At 42.2% G+C, this 26280-nt stretch overlaps 2 protein-coding genes across 8 annotated transcripts in view; one reads left to right on the top strand and one right to left on the bottom strand.

Annotated features, from left to right (window-relative positions):
- LOC123758570 (trypsin-1) overlaps nt 1-25112 on the top strand; it is a 55017-nt gene extending 29905 nt beyond the window's left edge. For 6 of the 7 annotated variants that reach the window (XM_069328792.1, XM_069328791.1, XM_069328790.1 and 3 more), the window contains 4 exons: nt 2693-2864; nt 2987-3228; nt 19097-19257; nt 20462-25112. In XM_069328792.1, the coding sequence (XP_069184893.1) occupies nt 2693-2864; nt 2987-3228; nt 19097-19257; nt 20462-20620 (734 nt within the window). In that variant the 3' untranslated portion in view covers nt 20621-25112. The remainder of the gene's footprint in view (nt 1-2692; nt 2865-2986; nt 3229-19096; nt 19258-20461) is intronic. The other variant, XR_011229321.1, reaches the window with a different exon arrangement.
- LOC138367349 (uncharacterized) lies at nt 9411-14649 on the bottom strand. Its single transcript, XM_069328789.1, has 2 exons — nt 10097-14649; nt 9411-9602 (listed from the first exon to the last, which is right to left on the bottom strand). Exon 1 carries the CDS (start codon nt 14520-14522, stop codon nt 11160-11162), a length of 3363 nt encoding a protein of 1120 aa, XP_069184890.1. The 5' UTR covers nt 14523-14649; the 3' UTR covers nt 9411-9602; nt 10097-11159.
- Nucleotides 25113-26280: the final 1168 nt, after the last annotated feature.

Raw genomic sequence — 26280 nt, 5'->3', positions numbered from 1 at the left:
ATTCCATGCACCCGCCAAACCCCCTGTTTATGAATGAAAAATGGTTTACACACGACTCACAACTGATGACGTTCGAACACTTCCGGAACAAGTGCTTCACTGACGACTTATGTTCGAACCACAACGCTGTAAATGCTTCACCCACGTACTACAAATACAAATAATCGCCAAAAAAATCTAAACACCTAACATAACCTAACCAGTGCCTAAATATGCACAATATGCTAATATATATAACAATATTAAATTATATTTGAGAAAATTTCTATTTTGAATGAAGAGCATGTTGAAATTGATGAATGCGTCTTTGGGGTCGACCAGTGGATGGAATGGACTTGGTCTGAGAATGGATTGAGAGATTGTCTCATTATAATGCAGGAGTACCAGAAGACCCACTCTTAAACATTCCTGATTGAAAGTTTCAAGAATTTGATGAAAAACTGACAAGAAAGCCGAGAGGTCTCTGCTTTGTAACACAAAGTTACGAGTCTGACCGTGGGCTGTGTTGACACTGTCAGTGAGCCGCACTCTGCTCATTTATGGAATCAACAGCAATTCACCCAGAAGCTACCTGCAGGACCAGCGTGGATTATTTGTAAAGAACTGCATTACTCAAGCCTGGAAACCAGCCATGTGAGCAATAAGGTAAGTTGCACTCAGTTTGGTGGGGGAAGTCTTAACAAGATGATATGGAAGTGGTCGCTGTTATAGAGGTCGTTAACGACCATTCAAACCATGTCAGTGTAAATGGAAGAAATGGAGAGACAGATCAGTACAGGAAGAAGTGTGGACGAGTCAAGAGCACCAGTATTGAACAGCGACGAAGACAAAGAAAGGAGGAAGGACTCTGAAAGACAGCCAGGGGTATTAATAACAGAATCTCTCCATAGGGTATATTTATTGTTAAAATTATTTGTAAGGAGTAAAGGCACAGGTAAAAGTTATAAAAGAAGATTAAAATAAAAAAAAGAGATCGAAGACAGGAAAAATAGACGGAAAAAAGACAAATCTATTTATTCATTTATATATAATGAGCAGCAGTGGAATATAAGGGAGAGAAAGATAACATCATTCCTGATTAAAACAGCAATGGTGCTACGACGACCATTAAAATTGCGTGGCAATGTTTAAAAGGAATAATAATGGAAGTGACCAGAATGAGCGCTGAGCAACGGTTCCTGGGACACACACAATAGGATAACTTGAAGATTAAAAGCTGAAGTTCAGAGAACTTCAGATAAGTTAGATATATTCCTATGAATAACTGACATGTTGGAAGAGAAAGGAAATGGAGAGAGACAAAGGGTTTACAGCAAAGGAACGAGCAGGTAAAATAATAGAAGCAGTTAAGCTCGAGATTTGCGAAATCAGGGTCTAGTGGGGCAGGTAAATCAAGTCTTGAAGACTGGCATGGTAGGAGTGGGGAAGAGAACTCAGTCATGGTCTCAGTGGAGGGAGTAGGCAGAGGTACACGGGCCTCAGGTTAGAGGCGCTGCTCCAGACTCTGGAACGCTGGAACAAGAACGTTCATGCTCGAAGAATCAGAAACCGAGGACTTTGGGTAAAAAAGATTACGATGGAGCTGGTTTGCACATTTGGGAGGTTGTGATGTAATTCACGATATCCGCTGGAGTTTCGGCCTAAGAAGAATGAATGTTGAGGTGACGGGGAGGGAAGAGGAAGTCAGCTTCAACCATGAGGGTGGTAAGCGTGCCAAGCGATAGAGAAAAGGATAGAAGATCAAAGTGTAAATGGAACCTGTAGGGGCCAGCAACAACAATGGTATCGCTGAGAGAACAATCTGTCCTCCTACAAAGACCGTCGCTTTTCGCTTGCATGTATTACATGAGGCTAAATTGTCGTCCTAGAAAATGGAAGCGGCTCGCAAAAGTGACATACTCTCCTCCTTTCTGCTTTGGGTCCTCTGGTTGGTTAGGAAAAGACACTTTAAATTAACAGTTTTCTTGACGCTGGGAAACCTTAGGACAACGGGCTGGAGAAAGAAGGGAGCAGGGGACGCGGGTCCGATAATGGATCAAGGCCTTAGGAGGGTAGACAGTAAGGGACGTGGCTGTGGAGAGGGCAGTACTGGGCAGCAGACTGTTGAAGGGTCGGAAAATGAAGAGCATCTTTCGAGGTCTCTGATGCGAGGACATGGAAACGATTCTGGAACTATGGACAGGGAGGAGAGGTCGAGCGCTCTGCAAGAAGCGCAAGCTATGTCACGTCAATGAAGATTCCCAAACGCCGCAACTGGCACCTTGCCTCCGCAAAAAAGAGTTTGTTGCCATTGTGCTTGAAATGCAGAACGGACTTCTTCCTTTCAGAGTGTGCACAGGTTTGCGAGAATGCAGAGTGGTCTACAGCAATTAATGCATCGAACTGATAGGGTTCCAAAGGACCCTGCCTTCCAAGAGAAAGTTTAAAACTAAGAATGTTAAGACAGAAACAGGCAAACACTAGCTTAAAAACTGGGTTACAGAACTCGGAAATGAGTTATAAAAGGTTATAGAAGCATATTCTCTAGAAAGCATCAAGCAGCTGCGAGAAAAATATAATAGTTGTAGTTTAATATAAATACAAGTTGCCATACATGGGCTAATACACCTTCTGCAGCTACCGTTATAAAGTTCGTAAAACCATTTAACTAGTCCAGCAAGACTATATTAACGTTATTGGTTCATCTTGACAGGTTGTGGGCTTGTGGCCAAGAAGCCTCTGACGCGCATCGTGGGTGGGACTCCATCCGACCCCCGGGAGTGGCCTTGGGTGGCCGCCCTAATGAGGCAGAACACCAGTCAGTACTGTGGGGGAGTCCTGATTACCGACAAGCACGTCCTGACTGCTGCCCACTGTGTCCGCGGGTAAGTCTGCTTAGAGAATCATTTATGGTTAACAACCCACTTGGGCATGGTTCATATCTTTGTTTATCAAACACACACACATGGTAGAGAGTCCGGCCAAATAAATACTTTTCCGCCGCCAGATTTGACCAGAACACGATCTCTGTCCGTCTGGGAGAGTATGACTTCAAGCAGATCAGTGCAGGAGCCCAGACCTTCGGGGTGCTGAAGATCAAGGAGCATGAGGCCTACGACACCACCACCTACGTCAACGATCTCGCGCTCATCACCCTAGAGAAGAGCACAGAGTTCAACGCTGACATCTGGCCCATCTGTCTGCCGGAGGGTGACGAGGACTATGTCGATAGGCAGGGCACTGTCGTCGGTAAGTCAATCTTGTTTACCTAACCTATCTATACACTGATATCTAGGCTCCAATTTGCATTTTGATGCATTTTGACGTGTACCCTACCTAAGGCCAAAAATCGTCGTACTAGAAAATAGTAGCGGCTCGCCAAATTGACATACTGTCCCGTTTTCTGTTAGGTAAGGAGAAGGCACTTTAGTATGACAGTTTCTTTACGTTGGAAAACTCTAGGAGGGCGGACTGGGTGAATAGTCCTAGATGACTTGTGTATTACATTATTTCAATCCTGGCCACTTGGTGACACATGGGACCTCCTGTGTACGTGCGACGATGCTACGTTTCAATGGCGTGTGTGTGGCGTGTGATGGGATGAATCGCTGTCATCATCATCGTCGTTCTGTCTGAGCGTCATGTGGCCACAAGTTGTTCCTGGGTCTGCCAAAGTGTCGGCTACAGTCCATGGCCGGATGTTCTTCAAGTTTTTGCAGCTCTGAGTTTGTGTTCCCCAAAGATACCAAATGTTATTGATTTACCTTCAGCATCTGGACACCTTGGACATCTTCAAGAGAAAATTAGATAATTTTCTCTAAGGAGTGCTGGACCAACCGGCTGTGGTGGATATGTGGGCCTGCGGTTCACTCCAAGCAACAGCTTAGTGGACCAAGCTCTTACAAATCAAGCCTGGCCTCGGGCCTGGGCTTGGGAAAGTAGAAGAACTCCCAGAACCTCATCAAGCAGGTATCTACTAGATAGTGTGAGAACATCGATAACACATTATACCTCTAGCCAATTTAGAAGAAACTCCTGGAGTGTTCAACAAATCCTACGTCGGAGCCGTGTTTATGTCGACTTTAAACATGATGCAAGATTGTAAGGGGTATGTGAAAGAACATTAGCTCAGAAAGGCACAAAGGTTTGTTCGAACGCTATTATGTAAACCACAAGTCTAGTATGGTATACATTTTAGCGCCCGTTGGTCCAACGCGAACAAATATGTTATTGATTTAGGGGAGACGACCATTAGCTCAGATGCGCCCCGGCGTACCCGAGAAGGGTTAATTCCGAAGCCTAATAGCGAAATGCATGTCACTAATCAGCGGAAGCTAATGTGCCTCACGACAAATAAACGCACAGTCAGGCAGATGATTGGGGAGCCCCAGGAGTCCCTCAGGGTGACAAGCACCGGCCCCGCCCCACACACAGAACTTTGGGTAGCAAAACCAAAACTCAGCCCCCAACCAAAACGCAAAAATCATCCAGTGTCCTCCGGCAGAGCAGAAGCCGGCCGCCCACCACGACTGAGGGCACACCAGGAGCCCACCAAGACCTGCCAACCCCCGGCACCTCTCAGCCAAACCGGCCCCGGAACACCGTCACCCCGCCGGGAGAACCAGCCAGAACACGCTAAAAAAAAAATCTATCAACAATCCCGGGACCCAAGGCGATATGTGCGCCAAGTGTCGTACAATCGGACTGATGAAAAGGGATGCCAAACGGCAGTAACAAAGCCATAACGCGAAAAAAAGACGTGATCAGGCGGCTCCCAGGCGGAGGAGGTATCCAGACGTCCGCTCGGCGTCAAGGTTGAACCAGGAGTCTGCGATCAAATATCATGGTGTCTCCTGCCTGTGTTGGCAGTCGGTTACTCAACTATTGCCAAGCCGGTCGCCGACTCTTAACAAAAAACGGGATGTTACCTATCTTTATACGTAATTCATAATTAATTATGATTACTCTAATTATTATGATTCAATAATAATTACTCCTTATTATGAAGCAATTACATCTTTATGTAAGTTAGATGCGCTTCCTAGTGTTGACATACTATAAGATAATTAGTAAGGTGAGAAGTGTATACTAATGATATTCTAACTTAACCATGGCTAGTCGGACATGACGTATTATTTTGCTGATTACAACTAATATCAGAAAGTTCTCGAAGCTCTGGGCTGATGCAATAAAGCATTTGGTCTTTATCAGTGGCCTATGGGTAGAATTTTATTTGACGTTTTAATTTTATTTACTGCCTTAAATTTAATTATTTTCAATAACGGTGGAATGATAATTATCCCATAGTCATGGTTCTGGGACACAATGGCCCCGCGGCCCGGTCTCTGACCAGGCCTCCTGGTTGATAGTTTGGTCAGCCAGGCTGCTAGATGCTGCTGCTCCTCGCAGTCTCATATTTTCTTCACAAAATATTTTGTGTATAAATGCGTACAGTAATATCTACACTAATGTGTCACTGTGGTAGCTCTTCCCTGATTGCTGACCCCCCATGGTCCATCCCATTCATTTTCCCCATTACCATGCTATAGTATGCTCCAGCTCCCCCATTACCATGCTATAGTATGCTCCAGCTGCCCCATTACCATGCTATAGTATGCTCCAGCTCCCCCATTACCATGCCATAGTATGCTCCAGCTCCCCCATTACCATGCCATAGTATGCTCCAGCTCCCCCATTACCATGCTATAGTATGCTCCAGCTCCCCCATTACCATGCTATAGTATGCTCCAGCTCCCCCATTACCATGCTATAGTATGCTCCAGCTCCCCCATTACCATGCCATAGTATGCTCCAGCTCCCCCATTACCATGCTATAGTATGCTCCAGCTCCCCCATTACCATGCCATAGTATGCTCCAGCTCCCCCATTACCATGCTATAGTATGCTCCAGCTCCCCCATTACCATGCTATAGTATGCTCCAGCTCCACCATTACCATGCTATAGTATGCTCCACCATTACCATGCTATAGTATGCTCCAGCTCCCCCATTACCATGCCATAGTATGCTCCAGCTCCCCCATTACCATGCTATAGTATGCTCCAGCTCCCCCCATTACCATTCTATAGTATGCTCCAGCTCCCCCATTACCATGCCATAGTATGCTCCAGCTCCCCCATTACCATGCCATAGTATGCTCCAGCTCCCCCATTACCATGCCATAGTATGCTCCAGCTCCCCCATTACCATGCTATAGTATGCTCCAGCTCCACCATTACCATGCTATAGTATGCTCCAGCTCCACCATTACCATGCCATAGTATGCTCCAGCTCCACCATTACCATGCTATAGTATGCTTCAGCTCCACCATTACCATGCTATAGTATGCTTCAGCTCCCCCATCACCATGCTATAGTATGCTCCAGCTCCCCCATCACCATGCTATAGTATGCTCCAGCTCCACCATTACCATGCTATAGCTCACCCCATCCTCTTGATCATGCTGTTCCCTCACCATGACCCAGTGAAGGAGGGAGGAAATACTCTTAACTTCTCTATCTTTTTGAGATGTATTTTATTGTCTCAATAAACGTACTTCACCTTGACCCAGCTATTCCCTCACTACGACCCAGCTATTCCCTCACCACGACCCAGCTATTCCCTCACCACGACCCAGCTATTCCCTCACCACGACCCAGCTATTCCCTCACCACGACCCAGCTATTCTCTCACTACGACCCAGCTATTCTCTCACCACGACCCAGCTATTCCCTCACCACGACCCAGCTATTCCCTCACCACGACCCAGCTATTCTCTCACTACGACCCAGCTATTCTCTCACCACGACCCAGCTATTCCCTCACCACGACCCAGCTATTCCCTCACCACGACCCAGCTATTCCCTCACCACGACCCAGCTATTCCCTCACCACGACCCAGCTATTCCCTCACCACGACCCAGCTATTCCCTCACCACGACCCAGCTATTCCCTCACCACGACCCAGCTATTCCCTCACCACGACCCAGCTATTCCCTCACCACGACCCAGCTATTCCCTCACCACGACCCAGCTATTCCCTCACCACGACCCAGCTATTCTCTCACCACGACCCAGCTATTCTCTCACTACGACCCAGCTATTCTCTCACTACGACCCAGCTATTCCCTCACTACGACCCAGCTATTCTCTCACCACGACCCAGCTATTCCCTCACCACGACCCAGCTATTCCCTCACCACGACCCAGCTATTCCCTCACCACGACCCAGCTATTCCCTCACCACGACCCAGCTATTCCCTCACCACGACCCAGCTATTCCCTCACCACGACCCAGCTATTCCCTCACCACGACCCAGCTATTCCCTCACCATGACCCAGCTATTCCCTCACCACGACCCAGCTATTCCCTCACCACGACCCAGCTATTCCCTCACCACGACCCAGCTATTCCCTCACCACGACCCAGCTATTCCCTCACTACGACCCAGCTATTCCCTCACTACGACCCAGCTATTCCCTCACTACGACCCAGCTATTCCCTCACTACGACCCAGCTATTCCCTCACCACGACCCAGCTATTCTCTCAGTACGACCCAGCTATTCTCTCACCACGACCCAGCTATTCCCTCACCACGACCCAGCTATTCCCTCACCACGACCCAGCTATTCCCTCACTACGACCCAGCTATTCCCTCACCACGACCCAGCTATTCTCTCACCACGACCCAGCTATTCCCTCACCACGACCCAGCTATTCTCTCACCACGACCCAGCTATTCTCTCACCACGACCCAGCTATTCCCTCACCACGACCCAGCTATTCCCTCACCACGACCCAGCTATTCCCTCACTACGACCCAGCTATTCCCTCACCACGACCCAGCTGTTCCTTTGTCACAGCTCTGTGATCGTTGATACTCAGTGTAAACCTACCACTATACAGTGCTCCAGGGCTGCCTCATTCATTCCATACATACAGTCTAGTAAGCCCTCCAGATGAGATGGGGTCAAGGCCCGGTCCCTAGAGAAAGTACTCCCACAAATTGACCTATTCTAGGGTAAGATAGAGCCCTCCACACTGGTCACAAGGAATAACTAGTATATATAAACAAATCAATATGGGCCTTGATCAGGGTTTGAACCTTTGCTTCGAGTGTTCCCAGACGCACCTTAAGGCCCTTGTGGATTTGTTCCTTTGATGTATCAAGTTATGGTGATTTCTGTATATAACTAGTATACATATATACTTTATGGTTTATTACTCACAGAGCCCATTCCCATTATAAAACCCCCCTGGCACTGCCTCTTGACATGAACTTTATGATCACAAACCCCCTGGGACAGGGATAAGGGCTTATAAACCCCTGGGACAGGGATAAAGGCTCACAATCCCCCTGGGACAGGGATAAAGGCTCACAATCCCCCTTTGGACAGGGATAAAGGCTCACAATCCCCCTGGAATAGGGATAAAGGCTCACAAACCCCCTGGAATAGGGATAAAGGCTCACAAACCCCCTGGAATAGGGATAAAGGCTCAAAAACCCTCTGGGACAGGGATAAAGGCTCACAATCCCCCTGGGGCAGGGATGAAGGCTCACAATCCCCCTGGGACAGGGATGAAGGCTCACAATCCCCCTGGGACAGGGATGAAGGCTCACAATCCCCCTGGGGCAGGGATGAAGGCTCACAATCCCCCTGGGGCAGGGATGAAGGCTCACAATCCCCCTGGGACAGGGATAAAGGCTCACAAACCCCCCTGGGACAAGGATAAAGGCTCACAACCCTCCCCCCCCCCCCTGGGACAGGGATAAAGGCTCACAATCCCCCTGGGGCAGGGATAAAGGCTCACAAACCCCCCTGGGACAGGGATAAAGGCTCACAATCCCCCCCCCCTGGGACAGAGATAAAGGCTCACAACCTCCCCCCCCCTGGGACAGGGATAAAGGCTCACAACCTCCCCCCCCTGGGACAGGGATAAAAGCACACAACCCCTTTTCCTGGGACAGGGATAAAGGCTCACAGACTAAACACTCCAGGAAGGCCCAAAAACCTCTGAAGGAGATACAGCTGGAATATCCCGTAACCTCCACAGACAAGAAAATCCTCTCTAGACTCACTCCCACAAACACAACAACAGTGGAGCAAGCCTAGAGTTGCATGCAGTAAGAAGTGACCAATACTTCAATACATAAGGACTTATCTGAGGCAAACTCCCAAGATTCAACACAAATGACTGGCCACCATCCATTTCTGTTACCAATTTAATCCACATTCCCACGATGCCTCAGAGTAGCCCAACTGATCCTGCCGAAACAGTTTGCTCTGACTCATTTGACTACCACCAGTTTCTTACATTGTCAGACCATATATACTGTACCCTTCTGGCTGTTTATTCATTCACTAACTTACACATTATCTTTTCTTAAAACTCGGCAGGAGTTTACATGGCAATTGTGGGAAAAACCTGCTGGGATTGATACAAGAGGAGACTACCAGGGACTTGTACTGAACTAAATTAAAAAATTACTGTCTGCAAATTAATTCAATTAAAATCTCTAGCTAGGGTTGTAAATCCTAGATCCTCTTTTCCTAATGACAGATTGTGGGCTGTAAGGGACAGGTGGGGTGAATGACTTAGTTGATAGAAGTTCCAATCCACCTGTAGACAGGGATCTCACATCAGCTTGTATTTTATACAAGGATAAGATTTAATAAATTCAGTTATCTGACTGAACACTGGCTCTGTTTAAATCAGAGATTTAAACATACATAGTCTAACCTAGTACCATAACTTAACAGCCAATAGATTCTTATACTATAAACAACAAATTAAATTGTAAAAGTATAATAAATGACCTTAAATGTAGTCTTAATACTGTTAACTTAGTACTAGAAATTATATTCAATTAAATGAACTTATATGATAACTTATAAATAACTAAGCAAGCAATTGATAACTTAATTTATATATTCAAATATATATGCAGACATATTCACTTTATACAGTTAGCTCGACTGAATCTCTTCCAAGACTGTGGACACTTGTGAGGTTTTTACTTATTGAGGCTGAATTATTTTCTGACACAATGGACACCCATGAGGTTCAGTGCTTGGATAAGATTCACAGCTACACTACAATTTTAATAAACTTACTGAAATGTGAGGCTTAGCCTCGCTTTTTAACCAACAGACAGATTTATAGGATATTAAAGCTACACAAGCATACAATTGGCCAATCATATACCAAATAACCTTCAATATACTTCTCTGCCAGTCGGGGTGCCTGTCTGACAAGTTTGCCAGACTGATTAACTCTCTTGTTGAGTTTAGGCACGATATTTTGCTACAGCGTTGCTGTATGATGATCTGGTAGCGTTGCTACGTGATTATCCTGCAGTTGCAGAAGAATGATTCGAGATAAAAGTTTATGAATGAAGGTGGAGGAAACCGTGTCACTGATCTCCACTATACACTCTATTTTATGTGAATGTTCACGGATTTTCCTTGTAGATATTGTCCAGGTACTCCCCCAGTTCTAGAGAGTATTCACTGGCGATAAAAATGTTAGATAAGGTGTCCTTGAGCTGGTAATGTTCGCTAAGGATCAGTCACATGTTCACTCATTTGTAAACAAACGCGGAGTGCCGCTGGGCTTGTTGGTGGGCGCTTCACTCCCCCCATCGCCCTGCCATGCTCTCTGAGCACGGTAGCCTTCAATGAATATTGATTGATTATTTTTACAGTCTAGACTTATGATTAAGATAAGATGTGATTATAATATAATTAGATATAAGATTTAAAGATTATAAGTAGTATTTGAAAGTACCACTGATTCTTATTAAGGATTCGATTTTTAATCCTACCGGATGTTGAATCAATGTTCCAATAGTTTTTTAATTAAGAAGTCCTTCTAGAAGCTTCTGGATCCTTGAGAAATCATGTACAAAGTCACGTAGGCATCAAAAGGGCCCCTGTTGCGTACGTGTTCATGGTGCCATTGTCATCCAGGATCAAGCTATAATGAATCTTTAAAGATTCATTATATGATTTTGATACATTTTAGATATGATTTTGATATGATTTAGATATGATATAGAAATTATACATTTCTTAGATGATTATTAGATATGGTGGGTAAAAATTTCCCACATCTTCCAGAGGGAGAGAACTGGCACAGAGTCCAATACTTAGGACAATAGTAACCATATGTATTTATTTACTCTCCATTGGATTGATAATACAAGTGCAGATTTTGCTTGCACTTTTCTGCTGCTGTCCGTTGTGGACGATTGTGTCTGTTAGGAGTCTGTGGGTCTTGTGGAGTTAGAGTGTCTTGAGGTCTCTCAGGATCTAACTGCAGCTGGCTCACTGATTCCATGTGGATGAGTTTGTCCAATGTCTTCAGGGAAGTTGTTCCTTTAGACAGGATTTTGACTATTCTCAAAATCCCCTGACTATCTGGATGGACTGAGACAACTTTACCTAATGGCCAGTCAGCCCTAGGGCCATCACTGTCTACCAAGACAATATCGCCAGGTTGGAGATTAGCTATATTATGTGGGACGTTGGCCCCATAGTGATGTTCTCGTAGAGATGTAAGATATTCTTTTGTCCAAACATCATTCCATTTTTGGATTATGCTGGACAGATGCTTATACCCCTGAACCAACTCGCTCTCACCCACATATGAGGGATCTCTGATCTCATCATCCACTAGAGATGGTACTGGAGTCAGAAGTCTTCCATACATTAGGTGGGCAGGACTTAATGGCTCATGTTGAGTAGGATCCTCAGACAAGTAAGTCAACGGCCGGTTATTCACCCTCGATTCTATCTCCGTGATTACTGTCTGGAGTTCTTGAAGATTGATTTTCTGACGGTGTAGAGATTTTCTCAAGGATCTTTTTACAGTTCCTATTAACCGTTCATAAAATCCTCCGTGCCATGGGGCTCTCGGAGGGATAAATTTCCATCTGCAATGACGCTGTTCCAGTGTGGAAGTAACTGCAGGATGGGAACAGATTTCCCGTAGACATGCTTCTCCAGCTACCAAGTTTGCTCCGTTATCTGAAATCATCAGCTTAGGGCATGATCGGCGTGCTGCGAATCTGCGGAAAGCTTGAATAAATGATTGAGCAGTCATATCGGGTGTTACCTCTAGATGTACTGCCCTGGTGGTAGCACAGGTGAACAGACAGATGTATGCCTTGATAGGTTGCTTATCTGCAGTCCCTGTTAGATATATTGCTCCTGTATAATCTACTCCTGTCGTTTCGAAAGGTTGTAGATGGACCACTCGTTCCTTTGGTAGGGGTGGTGGCCCTGGATAAGAGCAAGTTCTTGCATCGTACCTTCGGCATATCATGCAATTCTTCAAGATTGATTTGACTGACTGTCTTCCCTGAGGAATCCAGTACTGCTGTCTGATTTGTGTGAGTGTGTCTAACACTCCTCCATGTTTGATGATTTGTTGATGTGTATGCAACACAATCAACCTTGTGATCCAATGATTTTTTGGTAAAAGCCATGGATGCACGGTATCTAGATTGATATCTGCGTGTTTAAGTCTCCCTCCACAACGCAGAATGTTGTGATTTTCTTGGTCTATCCACAGACCGAGATTGTGTTTTAACTTATGCGGAAGATTTTCATAGTTATTCCCATAAGTTTCTCTCTGGGCTTGTCTTACCCAATAGATAAGTGCATCAGGAAAAGTGTATTTTATACCTTTTTTCCTGAGATAATGAAACACGTTCTGTGTTACATTGATTAATTTGATGAGCGAGGAGTAACGAGTACAATCCAAGACTGATATTTGAGCTTGCTGCCTGGTGGTAGTTATGGTTTGTGTCGTAATGACGTGTGGCTTTTGTTCAGGCCAACTACCATTCACTAACCATCGAGGCCCATGAAACCAAATATCTGCCTTTGCAAACTGTTTAAATGTCATACCTCTTGATAAGAGATCAGCTGGATTATCCTTTGTTGGTACATGCAACAATTGAAAGCCTGCGGAAATTTCTTTAATTTCCGAGACGCGATTTTTTACATATGGAGTTGGACAGTTGTCGTTTCGTACCCATTGTAAGACAGCTTCATTGTCAGACCATATAATGACATCTTTGATGTTCATGGTAGACAAGACTTGTTTGATATGCACTGCTAAGCGTGTTCCAGTTAGCAGTGCTGTTAGTTCCATCTGAGGCAAAGTCCTCTTTTTTAATGGAGCGACTCTGGCCTTAGAGGTGATAAGATATGATTGATTAGAAGTCACTAAGTAAGCACAAGCTCCAAAAGCTTTGGCTGACGAGTCTGCGAATACATGTAGTGATACTTCTTCATTTTCCTCGACTATGTGTCTCGGAAAGATTATCTTTTCAACTAAAGTTTGTTCTTGAGCCACTTCCATCCAAGCTTTTTGTAACTGGATTGGTAGTGGATCATCCCAACCAACCTTAGCCTTCCATGCTTCTTGCACCAATAAACGCCACTTGATAGTCAAAGGATTTAGTAGACCAAGTGGGTCAAATACTTTGCTAACTTGTGAAAGCAAATCCCTTTTTGTAGTGATGTTGTAATTTACTGGCACAGATTTGATCGATATTGTGTCCGAGATTAAATCCCAATCCATACCTAACACCTTTTGTGATTCTGGTACGTGATATTCAGGGTAATCTCTTGCTATTTGATTATTCAATGTTGCATTATTAGAGGCCCAAGATTGTAGTGGCATGTTTGCACCTTGTAGCTCCTTGTTAGCCTCTTGATATAATTGTAACAGTTCAGTAGTACTGTTAACTGTCCCTTGAAAATTATCTACATATAGATTTTGACTGATTTCAGTCTTACAGGGACTTGATGATTTCTTCAGATGAGTATCTAGAGTTGCTTGCAACAGAAATGGACTGCTTGTCGCGCCGAAAAGAACTGAAGAGAATCTGAAAGTCACTACAGGACTATTGACATCTTCTGGGTTCTCTACCCATAGAAACTTAGTGAAGTCTCTATCTTCTTCTTGTAAGCCAACTCTTAGAAAGGCCTTACTTATATCTGCTGAATACGCATATTTGTTAAGTCTAAACTTCAACAGTATGTCATACAATTTCTGAGTTAGACTTGGACCTGTTTGCAAACAATCATTTAGACTGGTTCCTTGGGGTCCAGATTTAGAGCTACAATTAAAAACTATCCGTAAAGGAGTTGTTTTTGATTCTCTCTTTACAGCCATGTGTGGTAAAAAATGGCCTGTTTGCGTATTGTCATGTTTCACGACTTCGATGAATTTATTCTTTAATTGTTGAGCAATAATCTCATGATAGAGTTTTAAATGCTCAGGCCTTTTTCTTAGCTTTGCTAGTTGCGATTTAAATTGACTATAAGCCATGTGATAATTGGTAGGTAAGGTTTTATGGTTGATTTTCCATGGTAGCCTTACCCAGTACTGTCCATCATAGTACTGTACAGTTTCTAAGTATTGATTATATGCACAGACATCATCAGGACTTGGTTGTTCAGGAATTATTCCTATGGCATCAAGTTCCCACAATTGAGGTACAGATTCTAATCCATCATCAATCATGTGGGGGATTTTAAGTGGTGACTGTTCTTCGCCTAGTCATGCCACTATTACAGTTTCTGTATGATGTGATTTTTCAGGAGTTGAAGGTTCAAGATCTAGTATAGGTCCTGTCATCAATATGCCTCCTGCTGATTTCAGGATATTCATACCCATAGATTCTTCTGATCCCAGAATGAATCGATGATAGTAGTCAGCTCCAATCAGGATTCCGATATCTCCTATGTAGTCAGAATCGAGTAGAGGATCTGCTAATTGGATTCCTTTTTCTTTTAGGAATTTAATAGTTGCTGTCAGACCAGTCACTTCCATTTCAGTAGGAATTTTATCAACTACTATGGCTTCTACTGTCCTTTGGGATGTACCTAGACAGACATTGAGTTTTACTACTGGAAAGGTTCTACGACCAGAATTAGTAAAAAACCCTGATATGGAGGTAGATACTTGCTTTGAAGATTTAAGTTGTAAATCTTCTGCCATCTTTTTACTGATAAAGGTTTTCTGTGACCCTTGATCAAAAAAGCCTCTAGTTGGAATACAAATTCCTTGATTGCATAGTTCTAGCTGTGCAGTAGGCAATATGGCTGCTGTAACAATTTCTGTGTCCAAGTCGTTGACATTGCTCATTACTGTACAGAATTGTACGGCTGTTGTGGTATTATCATCTTTGGGCTTTGCCTGAGATGCAGGTTGATTATTGGAAGTCTGTGATCTGGATTGAGTGTTAATATCACTACAGAGTGCTGTGTGATGTACACTTTTATGACAATATTGGCAGTTCTGCAATTGAGTGATACACTCACTTGTATCGTGCTTCCGTAGACAACGGATGCACCTGTTCAGAGATTTCAGTCGATCGATTCGACTGGCACGGCCTACATAAACTGTGCATTGATAAATGGTATGTGCTTCTTGACAGAATAAACATTTTGGGGCACTTGTAGCTCCTTTTGTCTTATCTGTCTTAGGAGCTTGGTTTCCTACAGTTCTGTTAACTGTGGGGGATATAGCATAAGAGCCAACATTATTCTTTTTCCACTTTGCAGAAGAGGAATTTTGTTGCCTTGATTTTTGACTGCCATTTTGGACATTTTTATTTTTGTCCGTGGATTCACCTTTGGGGATTTTTTCTTGAGATCTAAGTTTTCCTCGGCTTCGTAATCTTTGTACGTAAGCTCGAAGTCCATCAAAGATTTGGCTTTGTGATAAGATGTTGTTACAAGTATGTAAAACTTGTAGGTAAGTAATTACATGCAGGTAGGTCATACAAGCATGTAACACTTGTACTCCTCCAAGGATTTCCTTAAAGGATGAATTGTATCTGTAATAATGTGTATCTACATTATTCATGATGTGATGAAGCATTTTGCTTTTGCTTTTTTCTCGGCTTTGCCTTTTCTATTAAGTAAGTCTCTTTGAGATGCTTGATTAACTTCAGATTTTCTGAGGCTGCTTTCACTCCAGTGAAAGCATGAGATTAGGTGATCAAGACTTTATTCTTGGATTAAGATAGTTATCTTAGATGGATGATAATATTTGTATTGACATTGTCAATGGGCTGTTAGCCTTTCAGATTGTGTTGTGAGATTAAGATTGGTCTTAATCCCCAATTGTAGACTATTGTAGCCAAGTGATGATGACATTTGTCTATCACCTGATTTAAATGGTCTGTAGGCTGTAGATTCAAGTGATTTTTTAGACACTTTGTGTCCTCTTCTTTTCTGTTTCAGCTGCAGGTGGAATACTGTTAGTCATTTTGACCTTTTCCGAGTTTCGGAGATTCCGAGATTTTTCTCTTTTTTCTGATAAATATGTATGATGTTAATGTATTTTGATAAATGAGCTTTCCTGTCTACTTAGGTAATGATTCCAAAGATCGTCCTTCATTTCCTCCCTGGAATCTGGTTGTAGCAGGTGTTCAATTATCAAAAGTACTGTAATAATTTGATTTGTGACCCGAATGCACGAATGCACCAAGTTGGTAAATCCTGTAATAATTTTTTAAAAATAGTAAATGGCACTATTTTTGCAAAGTTATTACAAAATCTGTTACCATAATAATTGTTAGATAAAATACAGTAGAATGTCTACTGGTTTTACCTGTTATAGGGTATGATATAGTTGATTATAGTTAGATTGTAATGAATGCTCTTACAGTGATGATAACACTTTTTTAAAGAATATTATGTAATGAGCAGCTCTGAAAATCAGTAGATTAGAGATAATGCAAGATAATACACTTAAATATATATGTAATGTTACCACAATGAGGTAGATAATTGATATTTATGATTAAGATGCAGTTGTGTCTTTGACACTGATATACTTAATTACTGTGGTTTCTTAACACAAAACAGTATCAGTTTGTTATGAATGCTTACTAGTTAATGGTTAATGGATATGGTGGCTTAAGCCACTGCAAACTATTTGTTTACTTAGATATATAGCTATGATAAATATTGGCTGATAGCTAGGTTAGGCTAGAATATGTAAGAATTATTCCAATGCAAAATCAAGAAGTTTCTTATGTATTTGGCATTGAAATATTCGGTAAACGAATGATCATAAATATCTAGGTACAAAAGACCATTATTATCTAGGTTCGAAGGACCATTAATGTGGGAAAAACCTGCTGGGATTGATACAAGAGGAGACTACCAGGGACTTGTACTGAACTAAATTAAAAAATTACTGTCTGCAAATTAATTCAATTAAAATCTCTAGCTAGGGTTGTAAATCCTAGATCCTCTTTTCCTAATGACAGATTGTGGGCTGTAAGGGACAGGTGGGGTGAATGACTTAGTTGATAGAAGTTCCAATCCACCTGTAGACAGGGATCTCACATCAGCTTGTATTTTATACAAGGATAAGATTTAATAAATTCAGTTATCTGACTGAACACTGGCTCTGTTTAAATCAGAGATTTAAACATACATAGTCTAACCTAGTACCATAACTTAACAGCCAATAGATTCTTATACTATAAACAACAAATTAAATTGTAAAAGTATAATAAATGACCTTAAATGTAGTCTTAATACTGTTAACTTAGTACTAGAAATTATATTCAATTAAATGAACTTATATGATAACTTATAAATAACTAAGCAAGCAATTGATAACTTAATTTATATATTCAAATATATATGCAGACATATTCACTTTATACAGTTAGCTCGACTGAATCTCTTCCAAGACTGTGGACACTTGTGAGGTTTTTACTTATTGAGGCTGAATTATTTTCTGACACAATGGACACCCATGAGGTTCAGTGCTTGGATAAGATTCACAGCTACACTACAATTTTAATAAACTTACTGAAATGTGAGGCTTAGCCTCGCTTTTTAACCAACAGACAGATTTATAGGATATTAAAGCTACACAAGCATACAATTGGCCAATCATATACCAAATAACCTTCAATATACTTCTCTGCCAGTCGGGGTGCCTGTCTGACAAGTTTGCCAGACTGATTAACTCTCTTGTTGAGTTTAGGCACGATATTTTGCTACAGCGTTGCTGTATGATGATCTGGTAGCGTTGCTACGTGATTATCCTGCAGTTGCAGAAGAATGATTCGAGATAAAAGTTTATGAATGAAGGTGGAGGAAACCGTGTCACTGATCTCCACTATACACTCTATTTTATGTGAATGTTCACGGATTTTCCTTGTAGATATTGTCCAGGTACTCCCCCAGTTCTAGAGAGTATTCACTGGCGATAAAAATGTTAGATAAGGTGTCCTTGAGCTGGTAATGTTCGCTAAGGATCAGTCACATGTTCACTCATTTGTAAACAAACGCGGAGTGCCGCTGGGCTTGTTGGTGGGCGCTTCACTCCCCCCATCGCCCTGCCATGCTCTCTGAGCACGGTAGCCTTCAATGAATATTGATTGATTATTTTTACAGTCTAGACTTATGATTAAGATAAGATGTGATTATAATATAATTAGATATAAGATTTAAAGATTATAAGTAGTATTTGAAAGTACCACTGATTCTTATTAAGGATTCGATTTTTAATCCTACCGGATGTTGAATCAATGTTCCAATAGTTTTTTAATTAAGAAGTCCTTCTAGAAGCTTCTGGATCCTTGAGAAATCATGTACAAAGTCACGTAGGCATCAAAAGGGCCCCTGTTGCGTACGTGTTCATGGTGCCATTGTCATCCAGGATCAAGCTATAATGAATCTTTAAAGATTCATTATATGATTTTGATACATTTTAGATATGATTTTGATATGATTTAGATATGATATAGAAATTATACATTTCTTAGATGATTATTAGATATGGTGGGTAAAAATTTCCCACAGCAATAATCACTTATACGTCTGGCAGCAATGCAGGTTTAACTGCTTCCATACTCAATGTATTCACTTTATCTATTTGCAACATTATCATATTTCACTATCAAGACCCAACCTGTCATAATATCCTTCACCGTGACTTATTATGACACAGCGGTTCCCTCACCATGCCGCAGCTGTCTCCTCACCATGTCCCAGCTGTCTCCTCACCATGACCACTCATGTACCAGGTGTTCCCTCACCATGACCCCTCATGTTCCCCTACAGGCTGGGGGACCATCTACTACGGGGGTCCGGTGTCCAGCGTGCTGATGGAGGTGTCTATTCCCATCTGGACCAACAGTGACTGTGATAACGCCTACGAGCAGGACATTATTGACAAGCAGCTCTGTGCCGGGGACAAGGCTGGGGGCAAGGATTCCTGTCAGGTATGTTGTGGTTGTGTGGTGGTGACTGTGTGGTATGTTGTGGTAGTGCGGTTGTGTGGTGGTGACTGTGTAGTATGTTGTGGTAGTGCGGTTGTGTGGTGGTGACTGTGTGGTATGTTGTGGTAGTGCGGTTGTGTGGTGGTGACTGTATGGTATGTTGTGGTAGTGTGGTTGTGTGGTGGTGACTGTGTGGCGTGTTGTGGTAGTGCGGTTGTGTGGTGGTGACTGTGTGGCGTGTTGTGGTAGTGTGGTTGTGTTGTGGTAGTGTGGTTGTGTGGTGGTGAATGTGGTTTTGGGCGCCCTTCATGTCTTTGACTCATGCCAGAACATGGAGTCAGACACCACCTAGTTTTCAAAGCAACGTTATAGGCAATGACCTGTTTCACTAGCATTGTATACCTAGATTGTTGTGGAAGCAGGAGAGGGGGAGTTTGAAGACAGAGTGCGTTTGGATACAATGGAAGGGGGGGGGGGGAGAGGGACGGAATGGAGTGTGTGGGTCGTAGGCAGAGAAGGTACAGTACCTCTTGGCTGGTCTTGGATAATAACGTCAGTACGTTTGAAAGTAACCTATTCACCGTTCAGATTCTTTAACGAATATAATCTTTATCTTAGTAGTACTTTGAGTACGATGTCACATTTTCTTTAATGATAAATTCATGTAAAGTATATACTGTATACTCTTTCTACTAGTTTTTTATTTTTTTTAATAGTATACTGGCTAGTTAGTCCAAATAACATTCCCCTTGTTTCCCTTCCCTGGTTTAATAATGTCAAATCATCCTCCGCGAGTTATATAACTACGTGATCAATGTTGAGGTGGTCAACATGTGCAGGAGTTCCCGGGGGCTAGAGGAGAGGAGCGGGTCTCTCCCTGGAGAGCAGGTAACGTGTGTAGTGAGGGTCAGGTCAGGCGCTACTGTACACTGGGGTACGGAGACCTGCGCTCATAATACAGTCACCTGGCTTACATGGAAGGTGGACAGTAGTATTAAAGAATCCACAAGGGTTATAATGACCGTCTAAAGTAGTGTCATAAAGGTCATACGCCACATTGTTACACCGATTTCTATAGGCCAGTTCCTTATTTGATTATTGAGGTGTGGTAGTTGTGTGTGTTCAGTAACACCTGAAAGTGGTATGAAATGCTATACCTGTTGATCCCTTGTCTGGTATAACAATTTCTTGCACTGTATTGTTGCAGGGAGACAGTGGTGGGCCGCTCATGTTGCAGCAGGGAGGTGCCGACAGGTGGGCCGTGGTGGGTGTAGTGTCCTGGGGTATACGCTGTGCTGAGGCTGCCAGCCCCGGAGTTTACACCAGAGTCAGCAAGTATACCGACTGGATCAGAGCAAACCAATAGAGAACCCGAACATTCTACCATTCACTATGGCTAACAAACGGTAACCTTCGGGAGCCACCAACACACTTCCTGTTCCAGTGTGGACCAACACAAGCCGCTGTGAAATACCACCACGAGTCAATGATGTCGCAGTATGATAAAGGAACAGTACGTACCTCTACGGTGCCGGTGTGGGGCACAGCGGCCCACGCTCACAAGCTGCACCTCTGTTAGGTGCATACCGCTGGTGACCTGGGACCTCACTACACTCAGTTTAGCTTTGCTTTTCACGAAACAAAAGTTGAATTGCTGTGCCGCCCTGCGCCGATAATGGCTGGCTGAGATTCAACAACCCATCCACATGCTAGGCTCGTCCCATCTGCGACCGATCACAAAGAAGCATTCGTCAGTTTTAACATACTGTGTAACCAAAAACAATTTGTTCTCAAATATAAATTAACATTTAAGCGTATTACAACTGTGTGTATAATAAGACTTAGAAGTGGTTATGTTAGGTGTTTTGGTTCTGCTGCCAATTATTTGTATTTGTATCCCGATGTTAAAGCTTTTAGAGGTGGCATTCGACCCCAGGGAGAGAACGAAACACTGGTCAGAAAAGTTTGAAATTGCTCAGTGTGTGATCGTCCAAAATTTGACTGAACTCTGATCCATTTGTATTTTTTTCTGTGCAATAAAAATAGACTTTTATCAAATATTAATAAATGTTATTATTTATTATATTTTTGGGATAGGTTAGGTATTTTGAATCTGTTATCAATTAATCAACCCGTCCTCGACTCAAGTCTATTACATCCAGCGGTCGCCCCCACAGACGCATTCATAAATTTTAACTTGCTGTTCATTCAAAACAAGAATTTTCTCAAATATAAATTAATATTATAGTATATTAGCATATTGTGCATATATAGGTTAGGTTCGGTTGGCGATTATTTGCATTTGTAGTACGTGGGTGAAGCATTTATAGCGATGTGGTTCGAACAAAACTCGTCAGTGAAGCACTTGTACCGGATGTCTTCGAACGAAATCAGTTGTGAGTCGTGTGTAAACCGTTTTTCATTCCTAAACAGGGGGTTTAGGCGGGTGGATGGAATCATTTTTGGATCTTTGTTTGGAGGGCAGGCTGCAATTAATTTATATTGAGAACTGAGACAGGTCAAATAACAGATAGTGATGAAGAGATGAGTAGTATTTTTAATAAATATTTTGTATCTGTATTTACTAAAGAGGAACTTTAGTAAATACAGATACATATTTACATAGATACAGATACAAAGGCATATTGTTAAGAGGAACTTAACAATATGCCTTCAGCCGAACAAGTCTATGTGGGTGGGGACGAGGACAGGTTGACGAGTTTAGCAGTTACCAGGGAGGATGTTCTTAAACAAATAGTAAAACTCAAACCAAACAAATCCCCAGGGCCGGATGAAGTGTTTGCCAGGGTGCTTAAAGAATGCAAAGAGGAGCTTTGTGACCCACTGTCAACCATATTTAATAAATCAATAGAGTCAGGCAGAGTGCCAGAGTTTTGGAAAGTTGCTAATGTGATACCAGTTTTTAAGAAAGGAGATAGATCACTTGCGTCTAACTATCGACCAATTAGCCTAACGTCTATTGTGGGAAAGTTACTCGAATCTATAATAGCAAATAAAATTCGTCTTCATCTTGAAAAACATAAATTAATAATTGAGTCGCAACATGGTTTTATAAATGGCCGTTCATGTTTAACAAATTTGTTATCTTTTTATTCCAGCATAGTTGAGGCAGTTGATAGTGGTAAGGATTGTGATGTTGTGTACCTTGACTTTAGCAAAGCTTTTGATACAGTGCCACATGAAAGACTGATTAAAAAGATAGAGGCTCATGGTATTGGGGGTGCTATATTAAACTGGATTAGGGCATGGCTATACCAAAGGAAACAGAGTTAGTATAAATGGAGTCAAGTCAGAGTGGGAAAATGTTGTAAGTGGAGTGCCTCAAGGCTCTGTCCTGGGACCTCTGTTGTTTATAATATATATAAATGATTTAGATTCAGGTTTGAGTAGCAACATTTGCAAATTTGCCGATGATACGAAAATCGGTAGGGAAATTAATTTGGAGGAGGACTTACTATCACTTCAAGTTGATCTAGATAGGGTTTTGAAATGGTCAAAGGATTGGCAGATGCAGTTTAATGCTGATAAATGTAAAGTTCTGAGGTTAGGTAATGATGATAGAGTTACAAGATACGAGCTAGATGGTGTTGAGATTGCGAAGTCGGATTGCGAAAGGGATCTGGGAGTTATGATTAGTAAGAATTTAAAACAAAAGGATCAATGCATAAATGTTCGTAATAAGGCAAATCGGACACTTGGATTTATTAATCGCAGCGTTAGTAACAAGACACCTGGTGTGGTTCTCAAGCTATATCTTGCTCTAGTTAGGCCCCATTTAGATTTTGCAGTTCAGTTTTGGTCGCCATATTATAGAATGGATATAAATTCACTTGAACGTGTCCAGCGTAGGATGACTAAGTTAATTCCCCAAATTAGAAATCTTTCATATGAAGAAAGATTAACAAAGCTTAAGTTGCATTCACTGGAAGGCGAAGAGTTAGGGGTGACATGATAGAGGTTTACAAGTGGGTGAATGGACATAACAAAGGGGATATTAATAGGGTATTAAAAGTATCAACACAAGACAGAACACGAAACAATGGGTATAAATTGGATAAGTTTAGATTTAGGAAAGACTTGGGTAAATACTGGTTCAGTAACAGGGTTGTTGATTTGTGGAACCAATTGCCGCGTAACATTGTGGAGGTGGGGTCCCTCGATTGTTTCAAGCATGGGTTGGACATGTATATGAGTGGGATTGGGTGGTTATAAATAGGAGCTGCCTCGTATGGGCCAATAGGCCTTCTGCAGTTGCCTTTGTTCTTATGTTCTTATATTTGCAGTACGTGGGTGCAATTCGAATATGGCAAGTGAGTAAAGCAGTGTTCGAGAAAAGTTCGAAGGTAATCAGTTGCATTTGCAGCCCGTTCTCATCAACAAAGGCCGAATGGTCGTTAATCCAGTTCCCAAACCCCCTATTTATGATTGAAAGACAGTTTACACACAACTCACAAGTGATGATGTTCGAACATTTCTCAAACAGTGCCTCGTTGACCACAACCCTATAAATGCTTCACCCACTTATTTCAAATACAAATAACCGACAAGTGAACCTAAACACCTTACCTACGCCTAACTATATATTAATCTTTAATTAATACTAATATTAATTTATATATGAGAACACACCTATTTTAATACACAATATTTTAAAGTTGAGGGCTGCCGTTGTCCCCCCCCCCCCCTTTAGATGGGGGCAACGGCAGTCCTTTTTTAATGAGCATGGCTAGAGGACAGGTTGAAATAATACAAATTGTCAACAAAACCTAACCAACTAACCTAAGTTAGGCCTAACTATTCAGTACATTCTAGTATTATAATATTACCTTTTATTTGAGATAAAACAAGTTGGTGAATGAGGCTTTGTACTAGGACGCCGCCTGGGTGAACCTAGCCTGAGGACAGGCAGCCGTTGTATGGTAAAGAATCTTTCATTCATTAACATGGAATTGACAGCTGGATTAATGATTATTTGGTTAATGGTTTGAGGATAGGCTTCGAGGTATGTAGGATCCACGACTCATGGGTGAGTCGTAGGTAGGATCCACGACTCATGGGTGAGTCGTAGGTAGGATCCACGACTAATGGGTGAGTCGTAGGTAGGATCCACGACTCATGGGTGAGTCGTACGTAGGATCTCAAGAGACCACCTTAAAAGAGTTAACAGGTGTTTTTGCCATCAATTATCATTGAGTAGCATTCGAACGTAGAGGATACACTATTAGTACTGTGCTACAGAATTTGAAATTCCTTATGCAAACCTAGCTGGGAACTGTGAAAATTATATATTACGATGCTGTTAAAAATAATGTGAAAGTTCAGCTAGGTGTGCATGACTAAAAATAGTGAAATCAAATAGAAACAAATTGTATATTTCGACTGGAGCAGTGTAAGGGTTAAAGGTAACCAATCATCGTTTAAGTTAAACAAACAATACTTAGGAGAACAGTGCACAGTGCTTAGGTGCACAGTGAACTCTCAACCTAATGTATTTATGAGAAAATATTCAGGCTGTATGGTAGGATCGAACCCGCGTCCCTGGACCTCCCAGGCACACACACTACTAACTGAACTCGAAACACCAAGAAAAATATGCATGTGATACTTGGTCCTTATGTGCCACATATTAATTTGTTGAGGTTCTTAAACAATGCCCGTCAGAATCACATGTAATATTTATGTTAATTATGTCTGCTCAACTTAATGATTCAGTATTAACCTAAAATTCATATCTTTTTTTCTAGTGTATAAATGTATCATGAAACTGAAATCTCCATGACAACCATTTGTTTATAGAAGGCCTACTTGTCATGCTAAAATTAAATATTTCTTGAATACATGGATATTCTTTGTTACATCCTTGAATATATTATATATTATATATTATATATATTATATATTATATATATATATATATATGATATATATATATATATATATATATATATATATATATATATATATATATATATATATATATATATATATATATATATATATATATATAATATGCAAACAAGCCTGAATGGTCCCCAGGACTATATACAACTGAAAACTCACACCCCAGAAGTGACTCGAACCCATACTCCCACAACTGGTATGTACAGGGACGCCTTAATCCGCTTGACCATCACGACCGGACATAAGGAAGTGATAGCCGAGGCTATATGAACCACTTCCCCGCCGGCACTCGGATGGTAATCTTGGGCATAGCATTTTATCAAATCACCTCATTCTTTGGGGCACACGTGAGGAACACAAATGCAAACAAGCCTGAATGGTCCCCAGGACTATATACAACTGAAAACTCACACCCCAGAAGTGACTCGAACCCATACTCCCACAACTGGTATGTACAGGGACGCCTTAATCCGCTTGACCATCACGACCGGACATAAGGAAGTGATAGCCGAGGCTATATGAACCACTTCCCCGCCGGCACTCGGATGGTAATCTTGGGCATAGCATTTTATCAAATCACCTCATTCTTTGGGGCACACGTGAGGAACACAAATGCAAACAAGCCTGAATGGTCCCCAGGACTATATACAACTGAAAACTCACACCCCAGAAGTGACTCGAACCCATACTCCCACAACTGGTATGTACAGGGACGCCTTAATCCGCTTGACCATCACGACCGGACATAAGGAAGTGATAGCCGAGGCTATATGAACCACTTCCCCGCCGGCACTCGGATGGTAATCTTGGGCATAGCATTTTATCAAATCACCTCATTCTTTGGGGCACACGTGAGGAACACAAATGCAAACAAGCCTGAATGGTCCCCAGGACTATATACAACTGAAAACTCACACCCCAGAAGTGACTCGAACCCATACTCCCACAACTGGTATGTACAGGGACGCCTTAATCCGCTTGACCATCACGACCGGACATAAGGAAGTGATAGCCGAGGCTATATGAACCACTTCCCCGCCGGCACTCGGATGGTAATCTTGGGCATAGCATTTTATCAAATCACCTCATTCTTTGGGGCACACG

The sequence above is a fragment of the Procambarus clarkii genome, chromosome 22 (assembly GCF_040958095.1).
Source record: "Procambarus clarkii isolate CNS0578487 chromosome 22, FALCON_Pclarkii_2.0, whole genome shotgun sequence".
NCBI lineage: Eukaryota > Metazoa > Arthropoda > Malacostraca > Decapoda > Cambaridae > Procambarus > Procambarus clarkii.
Note: the sequence above shows the minus strand (reverse complement) of the source record. Positions and strands in the feature narration are given on the sequence as shown.